The sequence below is a fragment of the Pipistrellus hanaki genome (genome assembly GCF_964339955.1).
Source record: "Pipistrellus hanaki genome assembly, chromosome: 10".
NCBI classification, from domain to species: Eukaryota; Metazoa; Chordata; class Mammalia; order Chiroptera; family Vespertilionidae; genus Pipistrellus; species Pipistrellus hanaki.
In genome coordinates, this window is record NC_140512.1 from 13,547,684 (window position 1) to 13,574,121 (window position 26,438).

The 26,438-nt window shown below is 40.4% G+C and overlaps 1 protein-coding gene across 3 annotated transcripts in view; it reads right to left on the reverse strand.

Annotated features, from left to right (window-relative positions):
• Nucleotides 1-26,438, reverse strand: part of SUGCT (succinyl-CoA:glutarate-CoA transferase) — a 424,567-nt gene that overhangs the window by 365,279 nt on the left and 32,850 nt on the right. For all 3 annotated transcript variants that reach the window (XM_084896420.1, XM_084896422.1, XM_084896421.1), the window contains exons 7-8: nt 25,821-25,912; nt 24,598-24,741 (exon numbers count right to left, since the gene is read on the reverse strand). In XM_084896420.1, the coding sequence (XP_084752546.1) occupies nt 24,598-24,741; nt 25,821-25,912 (236 nt within the window). The remainder of the gene's footprint in view (nt 1-24,597; nt 24,742-25,820; nt 25,913-26,438) is intronic.

Here is a 26,438-nt window from a genome sequence, read left to right on the forward strand (position 1 = left end):
CATCCCTGCAAATTCTGGAGTGACTGGAACCCCTCCATGATCACTCAATTGTCCTCTACATTTGCTTAGAAAGCACATCATTAACTGAGTCGATAATTCTTCTCATGTTCTTCTACTCAACCTCATTCATTTACCAACTCTAAAGCATTTTCGGGGGGAAATACTAGAAGATAAATGAGAACACATTTTTCAAAAAGAGAAATTTATCATCCCATCAGAAAAAACATTTTGAGATCCTGATAGCTCTCTTTTTCATTACTTTGAAAGTCAAAATTCCTATGCAATTTAATCTGCTACACTTCGTCCCTCACACTATAAAGTAAACTGATTCCTTCAGAATCACTAGGGTCATTCAGGAGTAGAGATGTTATTCTGACTACCTCAAGTTGAAAGGAAAATAATAATTCTACCTATTCATACTAGATTTGTCATTAAGTTTTGGTATTTACTAATGATAAAAGCTAAAATTTATTAATCACCTATTGTGCACTGTTCTAAGCATTTTATGTGAGTTATCTCATTTAATCATCATAGAGGGGCTTCCATTAACTCATTTTAGGTATAAATGGCACAGAGCAGTTTAGTAATCTGCCCAAGGTTATATACCTATATATCAAGCCAGTACTTGAATTCAGCTAGTCCAGATTCTGGCAATCTATACAATATTATATACATAATCAGATTACTTAAGATTTCTGAATGACCTTGATCATGGAAAAGTTTTATTGGACTATTCTACTTGGCAAAGAAAAGAAAAAAAAAACAGTGAGTAAGCATCCTTTTCAATGAGGTAAACTTTCTGCAGTTACATTTAACTTTAATTATTATACTAGAGGCCCAGTGCAGGAATTCGTGCACCAGTGGGGTCCCTCTGCCTGGCCTGCAGGATTGAGCCAAAACCAGCTCTGTGACATCCCCTGAGGGAAAGGGCACAGGCCAAACGGCTGGGGAGGGACATGGGAGGTTGGCCAGCTGGGAAGGGACTGCAGGAGGGCTCCAGGGCATGTCCAGCCCATCTTAGTCAGTCCTGATCAGTGATCAGCCAGACCGCAATAGCAAGCTAACCTACCAATTGGAAAGTATGCCGCCTGGTGGTCAGTTCACATCATAGCAACTGGTTGACTGCCCCCTGGTGGTCAGTGAATGTTATAGCAAGCAGTTGAGCAGCTTTATATCATTAACATATTACACTTCGATTGCCTGAATGGACGACCGACCAGACAATTAGCATATTAGGCTTTTATTATATAGGATAATATTTGATGTAGTACTCATTCATAGTTTTCTGCTTTGCTACAAATATGTTTTGTCTTCTATTCCAATGTAACTAGAAATAAATTTCAATCTATAAACATTTTACCTGTAAACACTGAAAAACCAGTAGAACTGTTATATTAACTTTAAAATCTCTACACTTATTTACTTAGCAAAGAAAAAACACTATCATATCCTCTTCATAACAATTTTTAGCTTAATGAAAAGAACACACACATTTCACATTCCTCTGAATTATCACTAATGATAGTCAAATAATATTGATGTTTATTTTATATAATAAACTCTAAATGAAGACATAGTTGCATTATACTCAGAATAATTTTTCCAATCCATCTTAATCAAAATCAGACATATAAGGAAACGCGATATCAAATGCCAGAGGTATGAACAGACAGCAAAGACAGACAGAATTTCAAAAGCATGTTTAGGATAATACATCAAACATATTTCTTACCATGAACCACTGACCCAGTCAATCATCATTCTCAAAAAGTAGTTATGAACAACTAAAAAATGTGATGAGTAAGTGGAAATGTAGAAAAATAACATTTAATGACATTATTTATTTATCTCTGCAATGCCCTTTGTTCAATTTCAAAAGTCTTCTTCGGATAGGGTCTTACATTTCAAATAACTTAGTTCTTTAAAATGTTTGCTTTTAGAATGAAATAGTGCTTTGTTCTGCAACACTAGGTTTAAAAAGAAGTTCTAAGAACAAGAAGAAAGTTACTTTCGTCTTTTGCTTCCTCCATGCATTTAGCAGATAATTAATAGGCACTTATTATATGCAAAGCACTCTGTCAGGTGTCCTGGAAGATCCCAAAATCAATAAAACAGAGTTTCTCAAGAAGGGTAAAATCCAAAAGAGAAATGACAGTGCCAACAAGCAGGGATAAAAAGTGACATTTGAGCGGGCCCTTTGATAAAGAGAATTTAGTCATGCTAACAAAAAAAACAAAAAAAAGGGGGGGGAACATCCTCCCATTTGAAAGCAAAACTGTGAACAACGTCGCAGGAGAGATGGGAAAGTACTGGGTCTTTTTGAACAAATCAATGATTGAAAATAAAAACTGGAACAAGGCATTAGATGCAATGACCAGAAGATCATAGGTGATCCCTAAAATGCAATATCAATAAAGCAGCCAGGACAAAAGCCAGATTAAATGGGGCCTAAGGAGCATGGGGGGGGGGGGGGGCGGCAATGGGGCAATAAGGACACCTATGTAATTCCTTAATCAATAAATAAAAAATAAAATAAAATTTAAAAGGGGCAAAGGAATGAATGAAAAGAATATGAGAGCTGCAAAAAATAAATAAATAAATATATATATAATTTATTTATTATATATAATTATATATATAATTTATTTATTATATATAATTATATATATAATTTATTTATATATATAAAATATATATATATTTTAGAGAAAGAGGAAGGGGGAAGTAGAGAGAGAAACATTGATATGAAAGTGACACATCAATCAGCCACCCCCCTATTAAGGACTGAGCCTGCAAATGGGAATAGAACCAGCAACCCTCTGGTGCACAGGATGACGCCCAACCAACTGCACCACACTGGCCTGTATTTTAGACGCTGTGTAAAGGGGGAAGGAGAGCTACATGCTATGGACAGTAGCTCAAGCAGGTAAGCAGGAAGATAAAAGTTTTATTTTTGAGAATGAAAAATAAAAGACCTCTAAAGTTCATTTAAATATACTAGGAAAAATAATTGAAGGTGTGGAGTCTTAAGCAAGACAGAAGAGAATAAGTAAGAAAGTGAGAGTGAAGGACTAAGGGTAAAAAATGTCATCTCTCAGTGAAGTCTTCCCTAACTCGCTGAGATGAAGTCGCTTCCTCTTCTGTCTCTCTGTCCACTAGAATGGATGGGAGGGAAAGAATACGTCTGATTTGTTTGCTGCTTTCTGCCCAGTGGCAGGAACACTACCTGAGACATACTGTAGGCACTCAGCAATTATTAACGATTAAATAGGAAATAAATGATAGCATTTTTCTCTAATTTGGGATGAGAAGATCAAAGAAGAAGAAGAAATAGTTTAAGTGAGAAAGAGAAAAGTTGGACGCAATCCCTACAGAAAAGTAGAATAGGACAAGGCATTTTCATAGAATAAAAATAGGCTGATATTTGCCTCTCTCTCTCTCTCTCTCTCTCTCTCTCTCTCTCTCTCTCTCTCTTTCTAAACCTGGCTCTGGCCACTGGAGTCACAAAGAACAAATAAAAATATGTCATCTTAGCATATTTTATGCTACAGAACGAATTATTTTTTTTAACATGTATTGTTATGGGAAAACGCGTTTCACATAACAAACTTTTCGCATAACAAGCTTGCTCCTGGAACGAATTAAGTTCGTTGTGTGAGGCACCACTGTGCCTACCTTCCCTTTTAAGACCTTTTGATTCTCCGTTACAGCCTCACCCAATCCCGTTATGACTAAGAGGGAGAGTTGTTATTTCATCTCTCATCTCAGCCATGAATATTTAGCTTCATCATATACTCACTTTTAGACCCCTGAAGATTCCCGTATTGTTTCTTAAGTCACCTTTGTTTCTTTTCTCACCCTGAATAAGAGACCGCAGGGCCTGGCATTGTTACCTAACTCAGCCTCTATATTTGTTTACCCAGTCAGCATATGCTAAGATGACATATTTTTATTTAGATACATCTAAAAACATAATTTTTTTTAAAAAAAACACACATTTTTTAATTTTAAGACAGACTAAGTAGAGTCTACCGAATCTTGCACATCTTCATCCATTTTCTGCTTTTTGGCCGATGGTTTCATGAAAAACCTGTCCAAAGTTCGCTGTGCGAGGCGTTCGTTATGCGAGGCACCACTGCAGTTCAAATGCTAAGAAGTTGGATAATGGCTGATACCCACTGACCCCTGCAGATCTCCTTCATTATTCCATGGAGCCCAGAATGCCGTTTCTTCACACACACACACACACACACACACACACACACACACACAGAGTTGTAGCTCATTTGGGGAAGAATTGCATACATTTGTTCAGTTATGGTAATTCAGGGTACCTTCTACAATTCTCTATTTGCCACTGTTTACCTTTATTTCTGATCACCTCTGTCTGCCTTTATGCCCTAATGACATTTAATCCAAACAGAGACATGTTGTGTGGGCCTGATCTAACCCAAAGAACCTTAAAAGAAGGTGAAGCTCAGAGAGACATGCTCCCACTAGCCTTGAAGCTGCAACCTCCAAGAATGCTACAGTCACAAGGAGCTGTATTCTGCCAGCAACCTGAATGAGTTCGGGAGAGGACTGTGAGCCGCATAAAAGAATGCAACCCAGTAGACACTCTGATTGCAGCCTTTTAAGACCTGAGCCCAGAATCCGGCCTTTCCTGGACTCCTCACCCATGGAAACTATGAGATAATGACTTTTTGCTATTTTTAAGTTACATTTGTGTAATTTATTATTCAGCAATAGAAAACTAATACAGGGTTGAAACCATAAAAATGGATGACTAGACTAGGTAATTAGAGGGAAAGCAGAGGACAAGGGCAGGGCACTGAGGTCAAACAAGTAAGAGACAAAAAAAAAAAAAAATGGGTTGTAAAGGTAAGAAGAACAACAGATAAGGGTGGTGTCTGGAGGCCAAAGGAGGAGCATGTTAAAAGAAATAGTGTTGACTGCATGTAAAATAGCCAAGTGAAGTCAAGGAAGTTGAGAACCAACAAAAAGAAATTAGCCTTTGCTGTGGCTCAGTGGTTGAGCATCAACCTATGAACCAGGAGGTCACAATTCCATTCTCAGTCAAGGCACATGCCCAGGTTGCGGGCTAGATCCCCAGGAGGGGGCATGCAGGAGGCATCCAATCCATGTTTTTCATTGATGTTACTATCTCTCTCTCCCTCTCCCTTCTTCTCTGAAATCAATAAAAAAATTTTTAAAAAATAAATTACCCTTTAACAACAATATTAATAGAGGAATTGGAGTAGACATCGTTAACACAAGGGATTAGAGAAGTAGGTAGGGAGCAGAAACCTCAAATACAAATACTTTAAATTCAACAGTGAAAAGGAACGAGGTAACAATAGCTGGAATGCCTGGCCCAACCGCCAAAAATGGTGTCAAGTAAAGATTGCTCATGATGTTTCCTTTTCCAGTATATACAGATTTTAACAGAAAATTAATGAAGACCCAAAAGCCTCGGAGCTAAAGGAATGAATCTCTCTTAGTGAAATTTTAGGCCTTTTTCCAAGTTTATCATCATGGTATTTTCCTAGAGCCTTTAGGTCACAGAACTATATAAAACAACCCTGCATACAACAACAGGTTCTAAACCATGCCTGACATGAGAAAAAAAAACAAATTAACTTGCACACTCTGCCTAATCTGGTCATTCTGAATGCCTAACGCCCAAGAATGTAAAGGTGAATCCCATGATGATTTTTGTCTGGCCATGTCACCCTGTGCTGCTCGCCGAGCTTCTGTGGAACAGTTCCCAGAAAATAACAGGGGAGACGCACTGAACGCAGGACATGATTGAGTTCTTCAGCGGTGACGCTTTTGAGAGAGGCCTCATGGGAGTTCTGGGGAAAGGCGTAAAGCCAGGTGTGGATTAGGACAAGAAATCACCATGTCAGTGACCAAATGACTCAGCAGGTAAAATATGTGTCATGTCATTACACTTCAAGCAAATATTCATACAATGAATACACACACACCAGTGCCAAGAACTGCTGCGTCAATTAACAAAAACCCACTCAGTGATGAAAAACAAAAAACAACTCTGAGAACACCAGGAGAGAGAAAACACATTCTATGTTTTTAGGTACTAATTCTATTTAAAAACCTTGCATTTACATTTCATTTTCTTCATTCAGCAAATATTTATTGATTGACTACTTTGTTCAGTCAGTGTGCTAGTTGCTGGAAGTGATAAAAAGTGATGGAGTAGCCCTAACCGGTTTGGCTCTCTGGATAGAGCGTCGGCCTGTGGACTGAAGAGTCCCAGGTCCAATTCCCAAGTCCAATTCCGGTCAAGAGCATGTAACTTATTTGCAGGTACATCCCCAGTGGGGAGTGTGCAGGAGGCAGCTGATCGATGTTTCTAACTCTCTGTCCCTCTCCCTTCCTCTCTGTAAAAAATCAATTAAAATTTTTTTTAAAGTGATGGAGTCTCTGCCCTCATGAAACATAGAGTCTAGTGAGAAGACACATGTTACATGTGCTAATGCCAGTGACATGAGTAGTCTGGGGGCAGCAATCTGAGATTGGAAGCAGGCCTAGGGAACTCAGCTCAACATTAAGTTTGTATGACAAGCACATTCTTTTCACACTTCCCTGTCCCCTCCATCCCCAGCACACACAAATGCACTGGGCGAATATAAAGGCCATCTTAATTAATTTGGGAGTCACTTCACAGAAACAGAAACAATGAGATATTCCACTACATATACAAACACCTGGTCAATCTCTCCTAGGTTTAATACATCTCACCAGAGATTAAAATCAAGTAAACTGATTTCAGAACATCACTAACTTTTATCACCTTCAGAACTCATCAGGAACTGATCACATGACACAACCTGGATGGGTTTTAAAATCCAAGCTGCAAATTATAGACGTGTGGGGCTTTTCCACATCACCTCTAAGAGACCTCAAACGTACACCCACAGAATCAGCCTTTGATGACACAATGTGTCATCTATCCAAATTCTCATATGTCCTAATTTGGCACATTTGAATATGATCTGCATTCTAACATATCCACAAATACGTTCTCCTATGCTAGGAGACTGTAATATGATAGAACCCTTAAGAAGCCACTCTGCTTTGTTCTGTCAGTTCTCATCAGACAATGACCATCCTCTTAGCCACATCCTCCACCTACTCCTTAACCACAATTGGAGGGCTAGACAGTTCTAAAGAGGGCATAATCTTTGAATCTTTTTGACATCCTCAGCAGTTTGCTGGAAAGAAATTTGGATCCTGAGACAACAGGCCTAAATCCCAGTCTCAGCTTAGACACTCACTACAAAGTTCTGAACCCTGAGTCAAGTTTGCAAAACATCATCAACCTCCTCCCAGCCCTGTAAGTGTGACTACAGAATAACATGATAAAAGTGCTTTGAAAATACTCCAGAGTAAAAATAATCAAAATTTTCATTTAAGAAAAGAAAAGCATATTATTCAAGCCAATACAGACTGAACAGTTAACAAAGGCTTTTACTACACAGCAATTTACAACTCCTATATATTAGACTGTTGTTTTCTATCTTCCACTGTTACAAATAATCCTATATAATAAAAGCATAATATGCAAATCAACAGGGGGAAGGGGCCAAGAGCAGGCAACGCCAGGCCAGCCAAGATGCATGACAGCAGGCAGAGGGAGGGGACAGCGATCAGGGGACATCGCCTGATCGGCCTACCCAGTCGCCTCTCGCAGAGGGAGGCCAGACTGCAGCTTCGGCCCACTCCCCCTGGGAAGTGGGCCTAAGCCATCAGTCGGACATCCCCAGGGGGCTCCTGGATTGAGAGAGGGTACAGGCCAGGCTGAGAGGAACCCTCCCTTCAAGTGTATGAATTTTCTATAATAATGAAAGCATAATATACTTATTAGACCAGACATCCTTCTGGAAGACCTCTGGGCGAAGCCGGGGCTGCAAGGGAAGCCCGGGTCCCGGGTGCCAGAGGGAAGCTGGTGCCCGCAGCTGGGGGAAAGAAGGCCTACCCTTGCATAAATTTCGTGCATCGGGCCTCTAGTCCATTTATAAAAAACTACTCCCGCAGATGGAAAATCTAGTTAATCTGCTTTAGAAATTCCAAGTATATTTATTGCTTTTATTAATCAAAGACAAATTTCTGAACTGTACCTTTTAATCCTATATTTTTTTACCTTTACAAATATGAAACACTGATAAAAAAAATCCTAATTTTTTTACCTTTTACAAATATGAAACACACATTGAAACACTGTTAGTTTAGAAAACTACCAATGGAACTACTGCTTAAACATCTGCAGTTTCACTATAAAGTAGCAAAAATTGATTTCTAATAAGATTTCTAAGACAAGTATTATCTGTTTATCTCCAGAGGATGTAAACTGGCAGCTTGTATGATTCAGTTTATTAATGTGTTTTGTTCGGCCCCACACAGTATTTCAAAAATTGAAAAATTTTATAAAAATTCAGATTTCTTGCTTCAAAATTGAAAGTCTGGTTATACTGGGCTAGTGGTGTAGGGAGCTAGCTTACACTGGCTAATAAAAAGCCATTGTCAATATCCCTTCCAAACATGTTAATATCCCTTCCAAACACATTCGAAGCTTGAAATTAGCAATATGGAAATATTTACACCATGCGAATTGGTAAATGCTACAACTGGCTTACCGTCATACTCTATTTTTAAAAACACTTGAATAAATACAAATAAAAAAATCCAATTCAATGTGCTGGCTTGATACTTAAAAATGAAGACTAGGCTTAAATTCAACAAACACTATTGAACAAATCAAAATGCCACCTTTAGATTCCTTTTTGTCCCCTTTCTAACTACTGTGTTATTTAAGAAAGAAAAAAAAGAAAGAAAGAAAAAGACACTGTAATAGATTTCAAGTCTGAAACTGAGCAGTTAGAAAAAATGGTTATCTTTTTCAGTTGAGGCTATAAATTGCATATTCTTAAAAAACAAAATAAGAAAACCTGAGAATTTTTATTTCTAGGTGCAAAGTAGCCATTGCTTCTCAAAACTGCAAAGGCTTTTGGTTTGTCTACAGACCATATATGGGTATTTGATGGAGATCTTGAAAACCTGGGCAGAAAAAATTCCTACAGAAGAAAAGCCTCTGATTAAATGACTCTATCAATAAGAATGTCTGAACATGAAACTGGATATGACAGTAGTGAGCAATATTCCCTTTCATGTCACAGTATGTGATTTTTTTTTGCTAAGACAATAACACTTTCATTTACCACTTCCTCCTTCGGGGTAGGAGCATCATCGACCTGCCTGCTAGACAAAAAGCATTTTTCACAAACCACTTCCAAGGTCCCAAGAACAAAGACAGAAGACAAAATCTGGGAAAGGACACAGATCCACAGAAATTCCTAAAACAGTTCCCATCAAAGCTTTGTATCTCTAGGTACTGCCCTGGCAGTAAGCATGACCACACCGCAAGGAAGGAGCCCCATGTGCATTTCTCAGGAGTGTCTGCCTCAAGGCACCACTCTTAAATTCCATCTTCCCTCCCCAACCTCCCACTGTACTTTTTTTTTTTTTTCCCAGTCTCAGACCTACTTTAGCATGGTGACTGTCTTTTCTTTTTTACAAAATGCTCAAAAGTAACACGTATTTGAAATTCTACCATAGCCCCAAAACTTGTATAACAAGGTCAATTTTTCTATAGTAAGGAAACAAGGAGATTAAAGAAACAGGAAGGAAAGCGGAAAGGTGGGGGCGGGGGAGAACATAAAGCATGGTCCCATGTACATGGGACATTCTAGAGTGTACATGGGAGAACTCAGGAAAAGATACACTGAAGTCAGGAGAAGTCTGTCAATATTCCCCAAAACGAAAACAAAACAACAGCAAAAAGTGTAAGAGTTTGCCCGTATTCGGTAAAATGTACCAGCTTCACTCGTGAATGTTGAACTTGGTTTCACTGTGTTGACTTTCACTAATCTAAGGCCTGGACCTGTTACTTCAAGAGTTACTTCAAAGTAAGCCAGAGTCCCTTCACTGCAGCTGACTAACGAGAAAGTATTCCCAGGACTTACAACAAGCTATCACGGGCCTCCCGTGCATATTTACGATAAGCAATAAATATGTCATCGGTATTTTTAACTCAATTTTGATTGAGGCATTTTAACATGCACATTCCCTCGACTTAAAAAACAGTAGCAAAGTAAGACTATTTTTTATGTTTATATTCTAAATAATTGCTGCAACCCATGTCCTCCGAGGTCGGTACATGCAGGGTTAGGGGATGTAGTAATAAGGTGAGAGTGTGCTGAAGAGGGGTGAGAGGAAAGGGAACGATACAGGAGGAACTAAGGCAATGGTAATAGTAATAGTTAATGTTATAATGACTATATTAGTATACATAGTTATTATATTACTAGTAGCCCATCGTGTGATACTGCGCACAGTAGGCCGATACTGCGCACAGTAGGCTGCTCACCCCTTCTGCAGGAACAGACAGGAACCGCAGGGCGCTGCGCGGAGCCGTGCTGCTTCTGTGGGAGGCGGGCCTGTCATTTCCTCTCCCGGCCTATACTCAGCTGCAGGGCTGTGGGCCGGCTCCCCTGTCCCTCAGAGGCCCTCCACCATCAGGGCATCACAGCAGGGATGAAGCAAGGGTCCCACCCCCACTGCTCTGTGCCCGCTGCCCAGAGGCCCTCAATCTCCACGGTGACAAAGCAAGCATTGTGCCAGGCCGCTCTCAGAGGTAGCCCCCCCCCCCCCCAGGACTGGGGGACTCCAGTGAGGTTGAGGGGACAGGGTGCCACTATCTTGTGAATATGGACACCGCCATCTTTGTGATGGAGTGATGGTTAATTTGCATACTACCCTTTCATCAGATAGGATAATTAATATAAAATTACTAATAATAATAAAGCTAACACTGATTTAGTGCTTACGATGTAATGGGTGGGCACTTTGCAAGCACTTCACATATATATATAAACGAATTTTAATCCTCACAGAAAATTTAGGAAACACTATGATTATCCCCATTTAATGAATGAGAAAACTGAGGCCTAGAGCCATTTTAAGACTTGCCCAAGGGCCTCAACTACTTAGTACCATAGTGAGGGCTTACATCTCAGCAGTCTAGCTCCAGAGTCCATGTTCCTAATTACTTCCCCTTAAGCCTGAATAAGGTTACCAAATGGAAAGAAGTTAATTCAACAATAACCTTAAAATTAAGTCTGTGGGTGTGTGTTTAAAAAACAAACAAAACTGAAGTTTTTTTCCTTTAAATGAAAAAAATATATATTTTGCATGCATATTAAAATTCAAAATAAACACAATGTAAATTGCAACGTGTACTTGGAAACAGGTACCACGTACAATTGCAAACATTAGAAATGAGTGTAAGAGCCCTCTCCAGGAAGATGAAGCACAATATTTTAGCCACCCAAGCATCCTATTTCAAGTGCAGCTATGGACCCACAGTGCCATCCAGTGATAGAGTAGGTGAATCACGTATACATCATCTTCTGCAAGTCACCACATCTTCCTACAACTAATCCTACAATTAAAGAATTTTCTCATAAAAAGGGAAACAAATATTAGTAATACCCTACCTTTTATGTTATGATGATTTTTACCAAATTACCCTGTTAAATCTCTCCCAATATTAAAAAAAAAAAAAAAAAAACAGTAACAGGGGGAGATTAGAAAATCTGTTGTTTGCTATTTTTTTTAAATCCCCCAGTTAAAATAACCAAAATGAAATACACTGACAATACCAAGTTTGAGAAAGGATATGAAGCACCAGGAACCCTCACTCATTGCTGGGGGAATGCAAATCACTATGGAAGGCAGTTTGGCCACTTCCTACAAAACTAAATATAATCGTACCGCGTGATCCAGCAATTGCACACCTTGGTATTTATCCAAAAAGTTGAAGACGTACATCCACTCAGAAACCTGCATGTGAATGTTTATAATACCTTTATTGGTAATTGCCAAAACAGCTTTACCATAATTGCAAAAAAAAACTTTGGTTATTCATAATTACCAAAAATGTGGTGCATACAGTTAAGAGAATATTCCTCAGCCCTAAAAAAGAATGCACTATCAGGCCATGAAAAGACATGAAGAAAACTTAAATGTATATTATTACATGGGAGGGGGAAAGGCCAATCTGAAAAGGCTATGTCCTGCATGATTCCATCCTAGAAGTGGCAAAACTATGGAGACAATGAAGTGGTCAGTGGTTGTGGGGCGATATGGCGAGCGGGCAATGAATAAGCAAACATAGAGGATTTTTAGGGCATTGAAAATACTGTGATATTATAATAATAGAAGTAAATCAGAATACAAATACTTTTATCCAAATCCACAGAAAGTATAATATCAAAAGTGAACCCTAAGTTATAACTATGAACTGAGAGTCTCCAGAATGAACCAGCCTTACTGACCCCTTGACATCAGCCCAGTGAGAGGGAGTTAGACTCCTGACCTCCAGGACTGTAAAGGAATATGTCACTAACCTTGGGGGTATTATAGAACAGCAGCGATCAGAAACTGCTTCACCACCTTAGCAGTCAGAGGTGGCTATGGACAGTTTGGTTTTATATGTAAATTTATATCGGTGTAAAAGAACCCATGTTCCATGCAAGTGAAGAGCTCTAACGATTCTGATTCAAGTTTTACATCACCGATTAAGGTACTCACCATTATTATTATTATTACTACTATTAGTATTATTATTTTAAATCCTCACCCAAGAATATTTTTCCATTGATTTTTAGAGCGTGGAATGGAGGGGGAGAGAGAGAGACACATCAATTGGTTGACTTTTGCACAGGCCCCTCCCGGGGCTGGCTGGAGATTGAGTCTGCAATGGAGGTATGAGCCCTTGACCAGAATTGAACCTTGGAACCTTCAGTCTGTGGGCTGATGTTCTATCCATTGAGCAAAACTGGCCAGGATGGTACTCATTTTTAATATTAGTAATTTTATATTTTAAGACGGATCGACATGGGGCAGAGGACTAAAACATGGCTGAGAAGCAATTGCCATAAATTTCAGGGTAGTTCTAAAATTCCAGGGACACTGCGTCTTCTTGGTGGCGTAGTTTCTTTTCAGTTCAATCCGTTCTTCCTGAAACCAAACCGCACTTACAGAATTAGATGGGAATACAGATACATTCTGAGGTTTTCTCCGAAGGAAGCTGCAGAAACTTAAAACATGATTTGAAATCATGTAAATCATGGAGTCTTATTTGAAATGATGGCTTCCTTCCCACCACACAGCTCTGTGATTCCTTTATAGTTTTGATTCTATTGAATTGAAGCCAGGCCACAAATGAGTAAAATGAGTACATTCTCCTTTTGTCTTCTGTTCAATCTATAGTCCCAGTTTGAGTCTGAATTTGTACTTCCTTGAGTCAAGTCATGCTTTTTAAATTCTGTGACTGTTGTTTCAGCCTCACAGTGTTCATACATGTTGTCTCCCGTTTAATAGCATACTGTCAGGGAAGACCAAAAGACTGAAGAAAGAAGCTTACTGAACCCATTTAATTTCTTTGACAGTGACTCCTTATTGAAAACCTGTGTTGATACATATCCTGCTTCTCTGTATCTTCTAAATATCCTCAAACTGTTGCGCTTAGATTTGTAACAGTATGAAAAAAAAAATACAATGTTGGTCACTTCCTCCTTCAAATGATGTAATGAAACTGATTTTCGATATTTAAAGCGTATGGTTTCTGTCATTGAAGGTTGTACTTAATACGTTTCCTTTTTGTTTGACTCAGATAGACTGTTATCCCGCCCCTTGGTAGACTGCCATATTAGTAATGAGAATTTTTCCATGTATAAATTGTGATGAATAATTCTCTTCATGGCAGCTTATTAGGTCTTAATTGTTGCCACCATGACTGACTAACTGGGTATTAAATTTTTTGTTGTTGTCATTGTTAAAGATCTCAAGTTGAGTTTGCCTGGACACCCAGAAAGGCTGTATTGTGTCTCCGAGCTGTACATTGAGTCAGACTTGGTTATCCATTGAAATCACCGGGGAGGTTTCAAAAACTGCTGCCTATGTCCCATCCCCAGATCTGGCTTAACTGGTATGGGGCCTGGCCTGGGCGTGGGGATTTATAAACGCTCTCCAGATGATTCTAATGTCCAGCCGTGTGTGAGAACCGCTGTTCCACAGATGTTTCCCAAAATTATGATGTATGAAAATCACTAGGGGGTTTCGTTCTAACTTATTGTTTAGAGCAGTGTTAAGTTTACAATGACATTGAGAGAAGGTACAGAGATTTCTCAAATATACCCTGTTCCTACCCCGTTATCAACATCACTCATCAGAAGGGTACACTTTTATCAAGGATGAATCTACATTGACACCTCAGAATCACCCAAAGTTCATAGTGATCACTTAGGGTTCACTTTTGATGTTATCCCTTCTGTGGGTTTGGATAAAAGTATTTGTATTCTGATTTACTTCTATTATTATGATATCACAGAGTATTTTCAATGCCCTAAAAATCCTCTATGTTTGCTTATTCATTCCCCGCTCCCCATACCACCCCACAACCACTGACCACTTCATTGTCTCCATAGTTTTGCCACTTCTAGGATGGAATCATGCAGGACATAGCCTTTTCAGATTGGCCTTTTTTTTTCCCACGTAATAATATACGTTTAAGTTTTCTTCATGTCTTTTCATGGCCTGACAGTGCATTCTTTTTTAGCGCTGAGGAATATTATCTTACCTGTATGTACCACATTTTTGGTAGTTATGAATAACCAAATTTTTTGCAATTATAGTAAAGCTGTTTCGGCAGTTACCAGTAAAGGTATTATAGACATTCACATGCAGGTCTCTCTCCTATCCCCTCACAGCTCCCAGAGGCTGTGTGCCTTCCTTCGGTGTATGGCCTTTTCCACACTCGCTCCACCTTCTTGAAACCGTTGTTACATCTCAAAATAGTGACTCTGATCTTCTTGCCTCTCTCTTTAAAAGACCCTTATACTGCCCTAACCGGTTTGGCTCAGTGGATAGAGCGTCGGCCTGCGGACTGAAAGGTCCCGGGTTCGATTCTGGTCAAGGGCATGTACCTTGGTTGTGGGCACATCCCCAATGGGGGGTGTGCAGGAAGCAGCTGATCGATGTTTCTTTCTCGTGGATGTTTCTAACTCTCTCTCCCTCTCCCTTCCTCTCTATAAACAATCAGTAAAATATATTTAAAAATAAATAAATAAATAAATAAAAATAGCCGGGACCGGTTTAGCTCAATGGATAGAGCGTCAGCTTGGGGACTGAAGGGACCCGGGTTCGATTCCGGTCAAAGGCATGTACCTTGGTTGCGGGCATATCCCCAGTAGGGGGTGTGCAAGAGGCAACTGATCGATGACTCTCTCTCATCGATGTTTCTAACTCTCAGTCCGCAGACCGATGCTCTACCACTGAGCCAAACCGGTTTCGGCTGTTTCTAACTCTCTATCTCTCTCCCTTCCTCTCTGTACAAAATCAATAAAATATATATTTTTTAAAAAAATAAATAAGTAAATAAATAAATAAATAAAAATAAAAGACCCTTGTATTTGCATTAGGCTCACCCCTGTCCAGGATAATCTTCCCATCTCAAATCCTTAACTCAGCTCCCTTTGTCATAAAAGGTAGCATGTTGCCGAGACCGGTTTGGCGCAATGGATAGAGCGTAGGCTTGGGGACTGAAAGGTCCCGGGTTCGATTCCAGTTAAGGGCATGTACATTGGTTGCGGTCCCGGGTTCGATTCCAGTTAAGGGCATGTACATTGGTTGCGGGCACATCCCCGGTAAGGGGTGTGCAGGAGGCAGCTGATCGATGATTCTCTCTCATCGGTGTTTCTAACTCTCTATCCCTCTCTCTTCCTCTCTGTAAAAAATCAATAAAAATAAATAAATAAATAAATAAATAAATAAATAAAAATTTAAAAAAATAAAAAATAAAAGGTAGCATGTGCATAGCTTCTGAGGATAAGGACAAGGACTCATTTGGAGCCATTATTCGGTTTAGCACAGATAGTAACAAGGGAGGAGTAGAACTGGACATAATCCTGGTTAAACATGACTTTTCTTTTTCAACACAAGTGGGGAGGGAAGCAAGGAAACACTGGAATGTCAACGCACCTCTCCTTCTCTGTGTTCTGGTCACTGCAATGGCCACGAACCACATGTGAGTAATAAGCCCTTGATGAAGATACGCCGAATTAAGATGTGCTGAAGGTATAAATGTAAAGGACCCTGTAGGAAACGTGTAAAACGTCTCCTTATTAATTTCCTGTCCGTTTTCTAACTTCCACTCATGACAGCAGAGTAGGTAGACACCGTGGCTGGCCTCCTCCCGTGACCACATCCAGATGACAGCTAAGGTACAGAGCGCCACCCTCGAGAGCCACATGAGGACGAGTGGGACGGAAGGCCTGCAACTAAGGTCATAAAGAGGAAGCCGAGTCCAGACTAGAAAGAGGCGCAGAGAGTCAGAGCCAGCAGGTCCCACGCCCACGTGCGGCAGTTAAGAAGACAGAGGGAACTCTTGGTGGCAGAAATGCCCCAAGGTGGGAGGGGGCTCGGCCCGCCATCAGGCACCCCAGCCCAGAGCATCAGTAAGGGGAAGAGGAGCCCCTACAGCATCTGACTGTGAAAACCAACAGGGACTCCGTCCCATGAGACAGAGGACAGCCGTGAGACCCAGGTGTCTATCATCAGAGAGGGCCCAAGCACACACTTCCGCCCTCACAGTCCCCAAGCTCCAGCAAAGGGACAGCGGCTCAAAAAGCATCAAGGACATATAGGGTTCCAGTGAAATATGGTAGCAATCATACTTGGGTAAAAACTACTGTTTGAATTTTAACCCTACTATTCTGACTTCGACCTTCACTTACTTGCTTTGTTCATCGCGCAGTGGGCTTAGGGAGGATGAGTTCGTGTTCTGGGCAAGGTTACAGGCAGAACTTTCTTTTTCATTAAAGAGCCAGCCCTCTGTACACTTAGTGGTTATCTCGATGCTGGCCTCAACAACGCTGTTCTATCCAATTAAAAGAATGCACCTGGCATGTTATTGAGAATGTGGGCATATCTGGTCGCTGGCCTGCAAGGTCAGACAGCTAAGTTTATCTTCATCGTTCTCCAAACGGGCTAAAGCAAACTAGAAAGCAACATTTTATCTAGGAAGAACAGCAGAAAATTCCAAACCACAGTTTGTTGTAGAATGGGGGTTTTCCGTCTCAGAACCTTTAAAAAGAACTACCTGCCCCTAAAGCCTCACAGTCGTTTGGAGTCTGCCTGCATGCGGTACTCTTACGGCTGACCTGGCCAGCTCAATGCATCCTTGTTTGCTTTTTTTAATAAGTTATCAGCCTCCGGTGGTCTTATTTTGAACCCAGGGTTCGACCCCACAACATCGAGGAACTAAGACATCTGGCTTCAGGGTGAGGGCTGAAAAGGCAGCTAGCTCTCTTGGGACAGCCCTGCTACAGGGGAGCCACAGTTCTCTGCTGGCCCCTTCCCCCTCCCAGCCAGCAGGCGTAAGTGCCGGCAGGAGCCGTGGTTCCTGTGCTGAGTCCTCCTCCTCCACTGCCAGCAGCAGCAAAAAGCTGCCTCATGTGAGTCTCCAACCACCTGCTAGCACTGCTCATGCCACGCCGGTGACTACCTGAGGCTCCACCCCGCTCAGCTCACACACAGGCCAAAGCCCGGCCAGCGGCTGCTCCTCCGAAGCAAATGGCCTTGGCCTGCACAGAGGACATAGCCTAGATTCTCTCCAAGGTCCACAGAACACCCAACAAGCAGACACTGACCTCGATGTGTCCTGTACCGCTTGCTAAGTGGCGCCAAGCCTGGCACTCGGGACAGGTGGCCGGGGGTCACCGGTGTAACGTTCCCAAGCATCTTCCAGCCCAGGGTAGACAGACACCAGACACAGGTCATTCTGTGTTTCCTACCAGCTGGCTCCAGTCCGATCACAGGCAGCGAATGATCTTCATCTGTGCTTCAGCCCTGCCCCCACGGCCCTGGAGACAACACACCTGGAGGCCAGTTACGGACTACACACAGCCAGCTCCACAAAGGGAACACCCGAAGGGTGGGCTCCATGGATAACACAGCCCTGCTAAGCTGTAAGGTGACCAGACGTCCTGCTTTGGGCGGGACAGTCCCGATTTTTAACAATTTGTCCCGCGTCCCGAGGCATTTTTTTTTAAAAAGTCCCGATTTTTGGAAAGAATGCACGACAAGCTAGGGAACAGTGGGAGAACGGGAAGGGAATATACGGTTTTTGGCGGCCATGTGGCTATTTAGACAGGATATGAGTTTTGTATTATTTTTGTTAATTTTATAATGTTAAACTTTAATAATAACAAATAATTGTTGAGAATTGATTATCAAGAACTGCTTATCAAAGTACCCATTGTTGATCAGTTGTTAGAATTGTGGAATATGCGCTGTCCTTACCAGGAACTAATGCTACAACTGAACGCGTTTTTTCCTACCGTAAATAAAGTGTGGACATCAGAAAAACCACAATTAAGTGTTGAGACTTTGAAAGCAATTTTATGTGTGAAATATAATTTAACAAATTCTTGTGAAAAAGTTCATGACCTTTTAAACAACGACAGAAAGCTACTAAAAAAAATTCACTCAGCCAAAACCGGTTTGGCTCAGTGGATAGAGCGTCCAGGTCTGCGGACTGAAAGGTCCCGGGTTCGATTCCGGTCAAGGGCATGTACCTTGGTTGCGGGCACATCCCCGGTAGGGGGTGTGCAAGAGGCATCTGATCGATGATTCTCTCTCATCGATGTTTCTAACTCTCTATCCCTCTATCTTCCTCTCTGTAAAAAATCAATAAAATATATATTTTTTTTAAAAACTCACTCAAATGAGAAATATGCCAAAAAATAAAATAATACTATACATAATTTTTTTACTTATTATATTTCTAAATTGTACTTATGTTGAAATTAATATATATATATATATATATATATATATATATATATATATTACAATACTATTTTTGCGTTCTATGAAAATTTTTGTTGCTCCATATAGACCAACTTTTTTAATCAAGAAACCCCACCCCCTAACCCCCACCTTTGGTCAATGGTGTCCCACTTTACCAATATTAAAATCTGATCACCTTAGCCCTTTCCCCAAAGGCCCACCCAGGACCCTGACCTCCCATGGGGGCCCAGACCAACTTCCTGGTCGCAGACCATTGTGGCGAGGACCAGAAGGACGTTCCTGGGACCCATTCTGACAGCCAGTGCCTATTCCTTAATTGGAGGCCAATTAACCAGGCTAATCCTACCCAGCTTTTCATCATCTCAAGTTCCTGCCCTTGCCCCAAACCTCACACCTGGGCCCATAGCGCCTCCTAGTGACCACACCATGCCTGAGAACCCAGACCTACATCCGGGACCCAGACCTTCATGGCAGAGCTTAGTAGCCCCACCTGGGGCCAAGGCCACAAACCTGGAACACAGAGTTGTATCAGGGGAAGAGATCTCTATGCATATCTCAAACAACTATTCCATAACCCAGATGCTCAGGTGAGATACCAGACCGCCCCTGAGGCTCAGAATTTCCTCCGGGCGCAAACTTCCCTCACAGGACCTAGACCTCCACCTGGGGCTCCACCTACCACTAGGACCCAGACTATCATGACAGGGCCCAGAAGATTATCCCTGGGCTCAAGCCTCAAACACAGAATACAGACTTGTATCAGGGGTGTACTTCTCAATTTGTAACCCAGGCCACCATTTCCATAACCCAGATGTCCAGGTGAGGCAGCAGAAAGCCTTCAGGGACCCAACCATCCCTTCATTTCTCCAAAGGCCCTCCCAGGACCCAGACATCTGGCCAGGGTCCAGACCTACCTCCTGGACGCAGACCATTATGGCAAAAACCAGAAAGCCATTTCAGAGAACCGTACTGGAAGCCAGTGCCTATTCCTTAATAGGAGTCCAAATTACCAGGCTCGTCCTGACCACCATTTCATCATCCCGAGGTCCTGCCCTTGCCCCAAACCTAACCCCTGGGCCCATAACGCCCCCTAGTGATCACACCATGCATGAGCACCCAGACCTACATCCGGAGCTCAGACCTTCATAGCGGGGCCTAATTGGCCCACCTGGGGCCCAGGCCACAAACCTGGAACACAGAGTTGTATCAGGGGAAGAGATCTCTATACATATCCCAAACAACCATTCCATAACCCAGATCAGGGGTCCTCAAACTTTTTAAAGTGGGGGCCAGATCACAGTCCCTCAGAGAGCTGGAGGGCCGGACTATATGAACTACTAATCCCTACTGTAACACCTCAGCTGCGCTCACTGCCCAAAAAACGTGGCGGGCAGGATCAGACTCCCCTGGGGGCTGCATGTGGCCCGCGGGCCGTAGTTTGAAGACCCCTGACCCAGATGCTCAGGTGAGGTACCAGACCTCCTCGGAGGCTCAAAATTTCCTCCGGGCCCCAACTGCCCTCAGAGGACCCAGACCTCCACCTGGGGCTCACACCTACGTCTGGGACCCAGATTATCATGGTGGGCCTGAGAAAATTTTCCCGGGGCAAAGGCCTCAAACACAGATTCCAGACTTGTATCCTAGGTCTACTTCTCAATTGGTAAGCAAGACCACCATTTCTATAACCCAGAGGTGCAGGTGAGGTACCAGACCGCCCTCAGGGCCCAGACGTCCCACCCTGGACCCAAAAGCTCTCCCAGGACCCAGACATCCATCCGGGGCCCAGACCAACCTCCTGGTCGCAGACCATTGTGGGAGACCAGAAGGACGTTCCTGGGACCCATACTGGCAGCCAGTGCCTATTCCTTAATTGGAGGCCGATTAACCAGGCTAATCCTACCCAGCTTTTCATCATCCTGAGGTCCTGCCCTTGCCCCAAAGCTCACACCTGGGCCCATAGCGCCCCCTAGTGACCACACCAGGCCTGAGCACTCAGACCTACATCCGGGGCTCAGATCTATATCCAGGTCCTGAATATAGGTGATCCTAAAACTATTAAACCCACCGTTAAGAACAATTAAATTTATTTTTCTGTAAGAGTCTACAAGGAAAAAAAAAATCTAATTTCAGGGAATATTTGTCAATAACAATAGATCTTTCTCCTATTTTATATCTTGATCTTAATTATGTTTCTATTTTTTTAAACATTTTAAAAACACCAACTTGTTTTAAAGTCTCTAGCAAGAGAATTAAGTCAGATTACAATAAAATGTATTTTCCCATTTTATTCTCTTCTCCCACTAGTATTATTGATTACTACTAGTTAAAAGTTCTTATTTGTGGCTTACATATAAAAATATGCAATGCCCATGAATATAACGACTAACGACTTCAATGATACAAAACCTGAGAATCCTACCAGTACACCTGCATCTTCTCTTAAAAATGGTGAACCATGATTTGTATTGTAGTCACCTATATACAATCTAACCAACAGTATGAAAAAAATAAATAAATAAATAAAAAACATAAAATAAAAAATTATCTAAAATACTCTGTACCTTTCCTTGAAAGTCACCTGATTTTTTTCATTTTGTGTGTGTATATCTTTATCTTCCTGGTTGCTCTTCTTAATTTTTAGGTAGATGTTAATATCTATTTGTATGCCCTGGACTTAAATTAATAGGGCAGTGGGAGGTTTCAGAGAGAGTGTTCATTAAAGAATGGAAGCTGGACTAGGATGAAAAATTGGCAGCAGCCTGACAAGGGCCTTCAAGGCAGGAATGCATCGAGCTCCTCAAAAAAGGAAGTTCAGATGCATACTGACTTCTTGAACTTTCTTACATTGTCTTTCTTCCCCTCTCACTACTCCAATGCTCTCCACTTAGTTGGTCATATACTGTTGCCTCTCTACCTTTCCTTTTTTCTATTCACCTTTCATCACAATCTCAACTTGCAGCTTCCACGTCCTTCTTGGATGAATGATTGTCTTTCCTCACAGGTTTAGCACATTCTAGAGCTGATTTACCAGTTTAGCATAGGCTTACGGCCCAGGATACTTTAGAGTAGGGGTGGGGAACGCCAGGCTTGTGGGACATGAAACACCCTGGAAATCATCTCTGGCCCTGCCGAGGCATCGGGGTGACTGAATTAAATGTCTGACCAAAACTAGCAGGCTAATTTTTTAAGTTGGTAATTTTGTATGGCCCGTGAATGGGGTTCTAAATATCCAAATCACCCTTGACAGAAAAAAAGTTTCCCCACCCATGCTAGAGGTACAAAAAAGTGTTTAATTTTAATTTCTCTTGAAATCAGAAGAAAAAATGAATGCAATAATGTTAAACACATAATAATGAATTATGTTTATCTTTATATCAATGCAATTATTATTCTTACAATAATTAGATTACTAATGGAGAAATGTACCCAACAAAGGCAACATTTTCTAGCGCCCCACCTAAGTCATAACGGGCCCTGAGTTCCTCTGAATCAGCTCAGCCTTCCATTCCTCCCCACTAGCCTCAGGGGGAGCACCCAGACCAGAGATAACTGTATGAGTATTTATTTCAAAACCTGATTTATGGTGATGGTTGCATAACTCACTACATTTATTGAAAATTATCACATGGTCACTTGAAATAGAGTGAATTTTATGGTACGTAAAATATAACTTATGAAAATTATTAAAAAGGATATAGAACAAAAAAGAAAAGCAAAAACACGGTTGCATCTAAAGACACAAAAAGATAAATTTCAGATTACTATATTTTTTTAAAATTCAAAATTTTGTCCATAAAATTGTGCTATAATAATGAGAGTTAAAATTTTATGTATTCTAAATATAAACAATATAACAAACATGGAGAAAGAATAGTGACAACAAAAATGCCAAAACATTCCGTATGGGAAATAATTATTTAAGTTTGGTGCTAAAAAAAAAAAAAAACTAACTCATTGTAGTGGTAATTATGAGAGTCTGGTTGCAATTAAGTACAGGAAGGATATTAAAACTTCCAATAGATATTTCTGTAAGCCACAACAGAAGAATAAGAGCAACAGAATAATTGGAACCACATCCCAAACCACTTCCTTGTTATTTACCAATATTATCTAAAGATTACTGTTTAGACGCTGATGTTAGACAATTTTCAGTTGACAACTTTAAATCATATTAAGACTAAAGAAAAAATCAAAGAATTTTATGAAAAGGGTTAAAAGTTTATAGCCATGAAACTCCAAAAAAATTGATGCCCACTAAAAACCACATCCCGGCCACTGTCATATCTGTACAATATAATGGTTTTGTTGTGGTTGAGGCAATCATCTCTGAGTTAATAAGTAGCTAGTATTCAACTATTCAAATCAGTGTAATTTTTATATTGTACATTAGATCACGTTTAAGAGAGGAAGTACAAAATTTCATTTTTAGCAACTGATGTTAAATGTTACAAACATTCATTTGTAGTTCTATAATGTAATCAAAATGAGTAGAAAAGTATGTTTTTTTACCACTGTATGAAATCACAGGCATTCTTCAGGCAGATTAAATTAAGTGCTAATATAATCTACTTAATGCAGGTAAATATTTATATAAAAAAGAAATGAATGCGGTTTTTAAGGGAGAAGTTTCCTATTATGTTATTTGTAAACTATCTGGAAATAGCACTTCTCATTTTCATAAAGCAAATTTTAATTATTTTGTGGTTTGGTTTTTGGATCTGGAGTATGTGAATGTTAAATGCAGCCGAAACCAGTTTGGCTCAGTGGATAGAGCATCGACCTGTGGACTGAAGGGTCCCGGGTTCGATTCCGGGCAAGGGCATGTACCTTGGTTGCAGGCACATTCTCGGTGGGGAGTGTGCAAGGAGGCAGCTGATCGATGTTTCTCTCTCATCGATGTTTCTAACACTCTATCCCTCTCCCTTCCTCTCTGTAAAAAAAAATAAAAAATAAATAAATAAAATATATAAATGCAAAGACTAAGTGAAGTTAGTCAAGATTTCTATATTATGAAAAGTTATAATAATTATGATGAAATCACTGTCAATAACCAACTTTTTCATCGCAGCACATTTATAACACTGAGAAATATTTTTATAACGTAATAAAATTAATACTAGTCATCGGCAGAATACTTTCAATTTACAAAGAATTTTTTATTTCCTCTATTGAATTAGATGCTTAAAACAACACAGTATATTAGTACACTGAACATTGGTGGTTGGTTCCCCAATGTCCATTTCCCCTTCCTCTGACCAAAAAAAAAAAATAACCACACCTTTCTCTGGGGAAAATCAGGCCCAATTGTCGGCCAGGCCGAGGGACCCCAACCATGCACGATTTTGTGCACCAGGCCTCTAGTGTGACAATAAAATGGAAACACTTAAACTCTTATAATAGATCTATTACAATAAAAACTGTCTCTAAAATCTAGCTCAGTGGCAATGTCTACATACAATAAAATTTTTGTGGTTATTATAATATAACAACAATTAAATACATCAAAACAAAATAGCTTTTTGGTTTTTCTGTTTTGTTTTCTATTTTTTTCAAATGTGATCACTGTATGTAGAATGAAAAGTATAACCCAGCTATAACATGCTTTTACTAGACTATCTAAAATGTTATTTGGATTGGTACCTGAGATGACAGTAGGTTACAATCAATGAACAGTCCTTTTCCAGTTTTGTATCTTTGTATCAATCCAGCCATAATGGCTCCACATGCATACAGGCCAGTGGCAAGATCAGTCATGGCCACTCCTGGACGAACTGGATCTCCATCCTGATTTAAGCATTGGGTTGAGAAAAACAGAGAAATTTAAGAATTAAAACCATCATACGATTTCTCAAGTATTCTAAGGTCAAATAGAAGAAAAAACTGTATATGCAAACACACACTAAAGAAATACAACAAACTACTATAAACATCTGTTGGTGGTAAGAATATATTTATATTTACTGTATATTTGCTGAATTTCTTGCCCTATCCCCTACCAACCAAAGCCAAACCAAATAAAATAAAAATTTTATATATATATATATCTTAAGTTCTTTTTAAATATATTTTACCTTGTTTTTATTTTACTAAATTTTAATTCTAAAAATTATTAGTAGAATGACTTATTTATTTTTTATAGTCTCTTAGAAACCACTTTAAATGCATTTATCTCTTTTAATACATTAATGAAACTCTTTTGTCAGAACAATCCTTGGTGATTTTCTTGTAAAACTATGGCATAACAAAAGGAAGATTTTTCTCAAGACTTAGGATATACAATTACAGTGGGAGGCAGCTGATCAATGTTTCTCTCTCATTGATGTTTCTGACTCTCTATCCCTCCCCCTTCCTCTCTGAAAAAAATCAATAAAACATGTTTTTAAAAAGAAAAGAGTGTTATTTTCTACTAGAGGCCTGATACATGAAGATTCGTGCAAGAATGGGCCTTCCTTCCCCTGGCACCACCTTCTCTCTGGCCAGAACTGCCTTTCCACCTTCCTCCGCTGCCTGGAGGCCTGGAGTGGCTGAGGTGGTGCAGAACGCCTGCGTCCCACCCCAACCCCAGCCACTCGACACCCATGTATGCAAATTGACCTGCCATTTTTTTTGTCTTGGGTTAATTTGCATACTCACTCCTGATTGGCTGGTGAGTGTTGCGAAGGTATGGTCAATTAGCATGTTACTCTTTTATTAGGTAATTGAGGCCATATTCACAACTAGGGCATATAGGTATTTTCAGTAAGTCATTCACTTTCCTTGGATTCTTTCTAAAATTAACTCAATTTTAATAGGTTAGTAAAGACTGAAAATCCCTTTGGAACACCTGGTGAAAAATTATGAATAATCTTAAGAAGGATACCTACCTCAGGGCCTGTGATGTGCATCAGACCAGAGACAGCAGAGGCCACAGCATCATAACCAGCTCGCTGAGACAGTGGACCTGTCTGGCCATACCCTACCACAATGAGAACAGACAGCACCGCGTAAGGAGAGCAGTAGTACAATGGTGTGTTTAAAACCATTCGTATCCAGAAATCCTGCAGCATTCTGTTACTATTGCCATCAACACTGTCCTTTGAAGAAGGTAATAAAAATTAAGTATGATGCCGAAACCGGTTTGGCTCAGTGGATAGAGCGTCTATCTGCAGACTGAAAGGTCCCAAGTTCGATTCCGGTCAGGGGCATGTATTGTACCTTGGTTGTGGGCACATCCCCAGTGGGGGGGGTGCAAGAGGCAGCTGATCGATGATTCTCTCTCATCGATGTTTCTAAATCTCTATCCCTCTCCCTTCCTCTCTGTAAAAAAATCAATAAAATATATATATTTTTTAAATGAAGTATGGTGGTGTACCCCAGAAGGCAGCAAACTGGTGGCTATACACCCGTGTAAATGTTTTAGTCTAGTCTGAAGAGTGTTTTCAAATGCTTTTATTTAGTTTAGAATATTTAAAAATCAGAAGATAGCACACAAAAAATAAAAA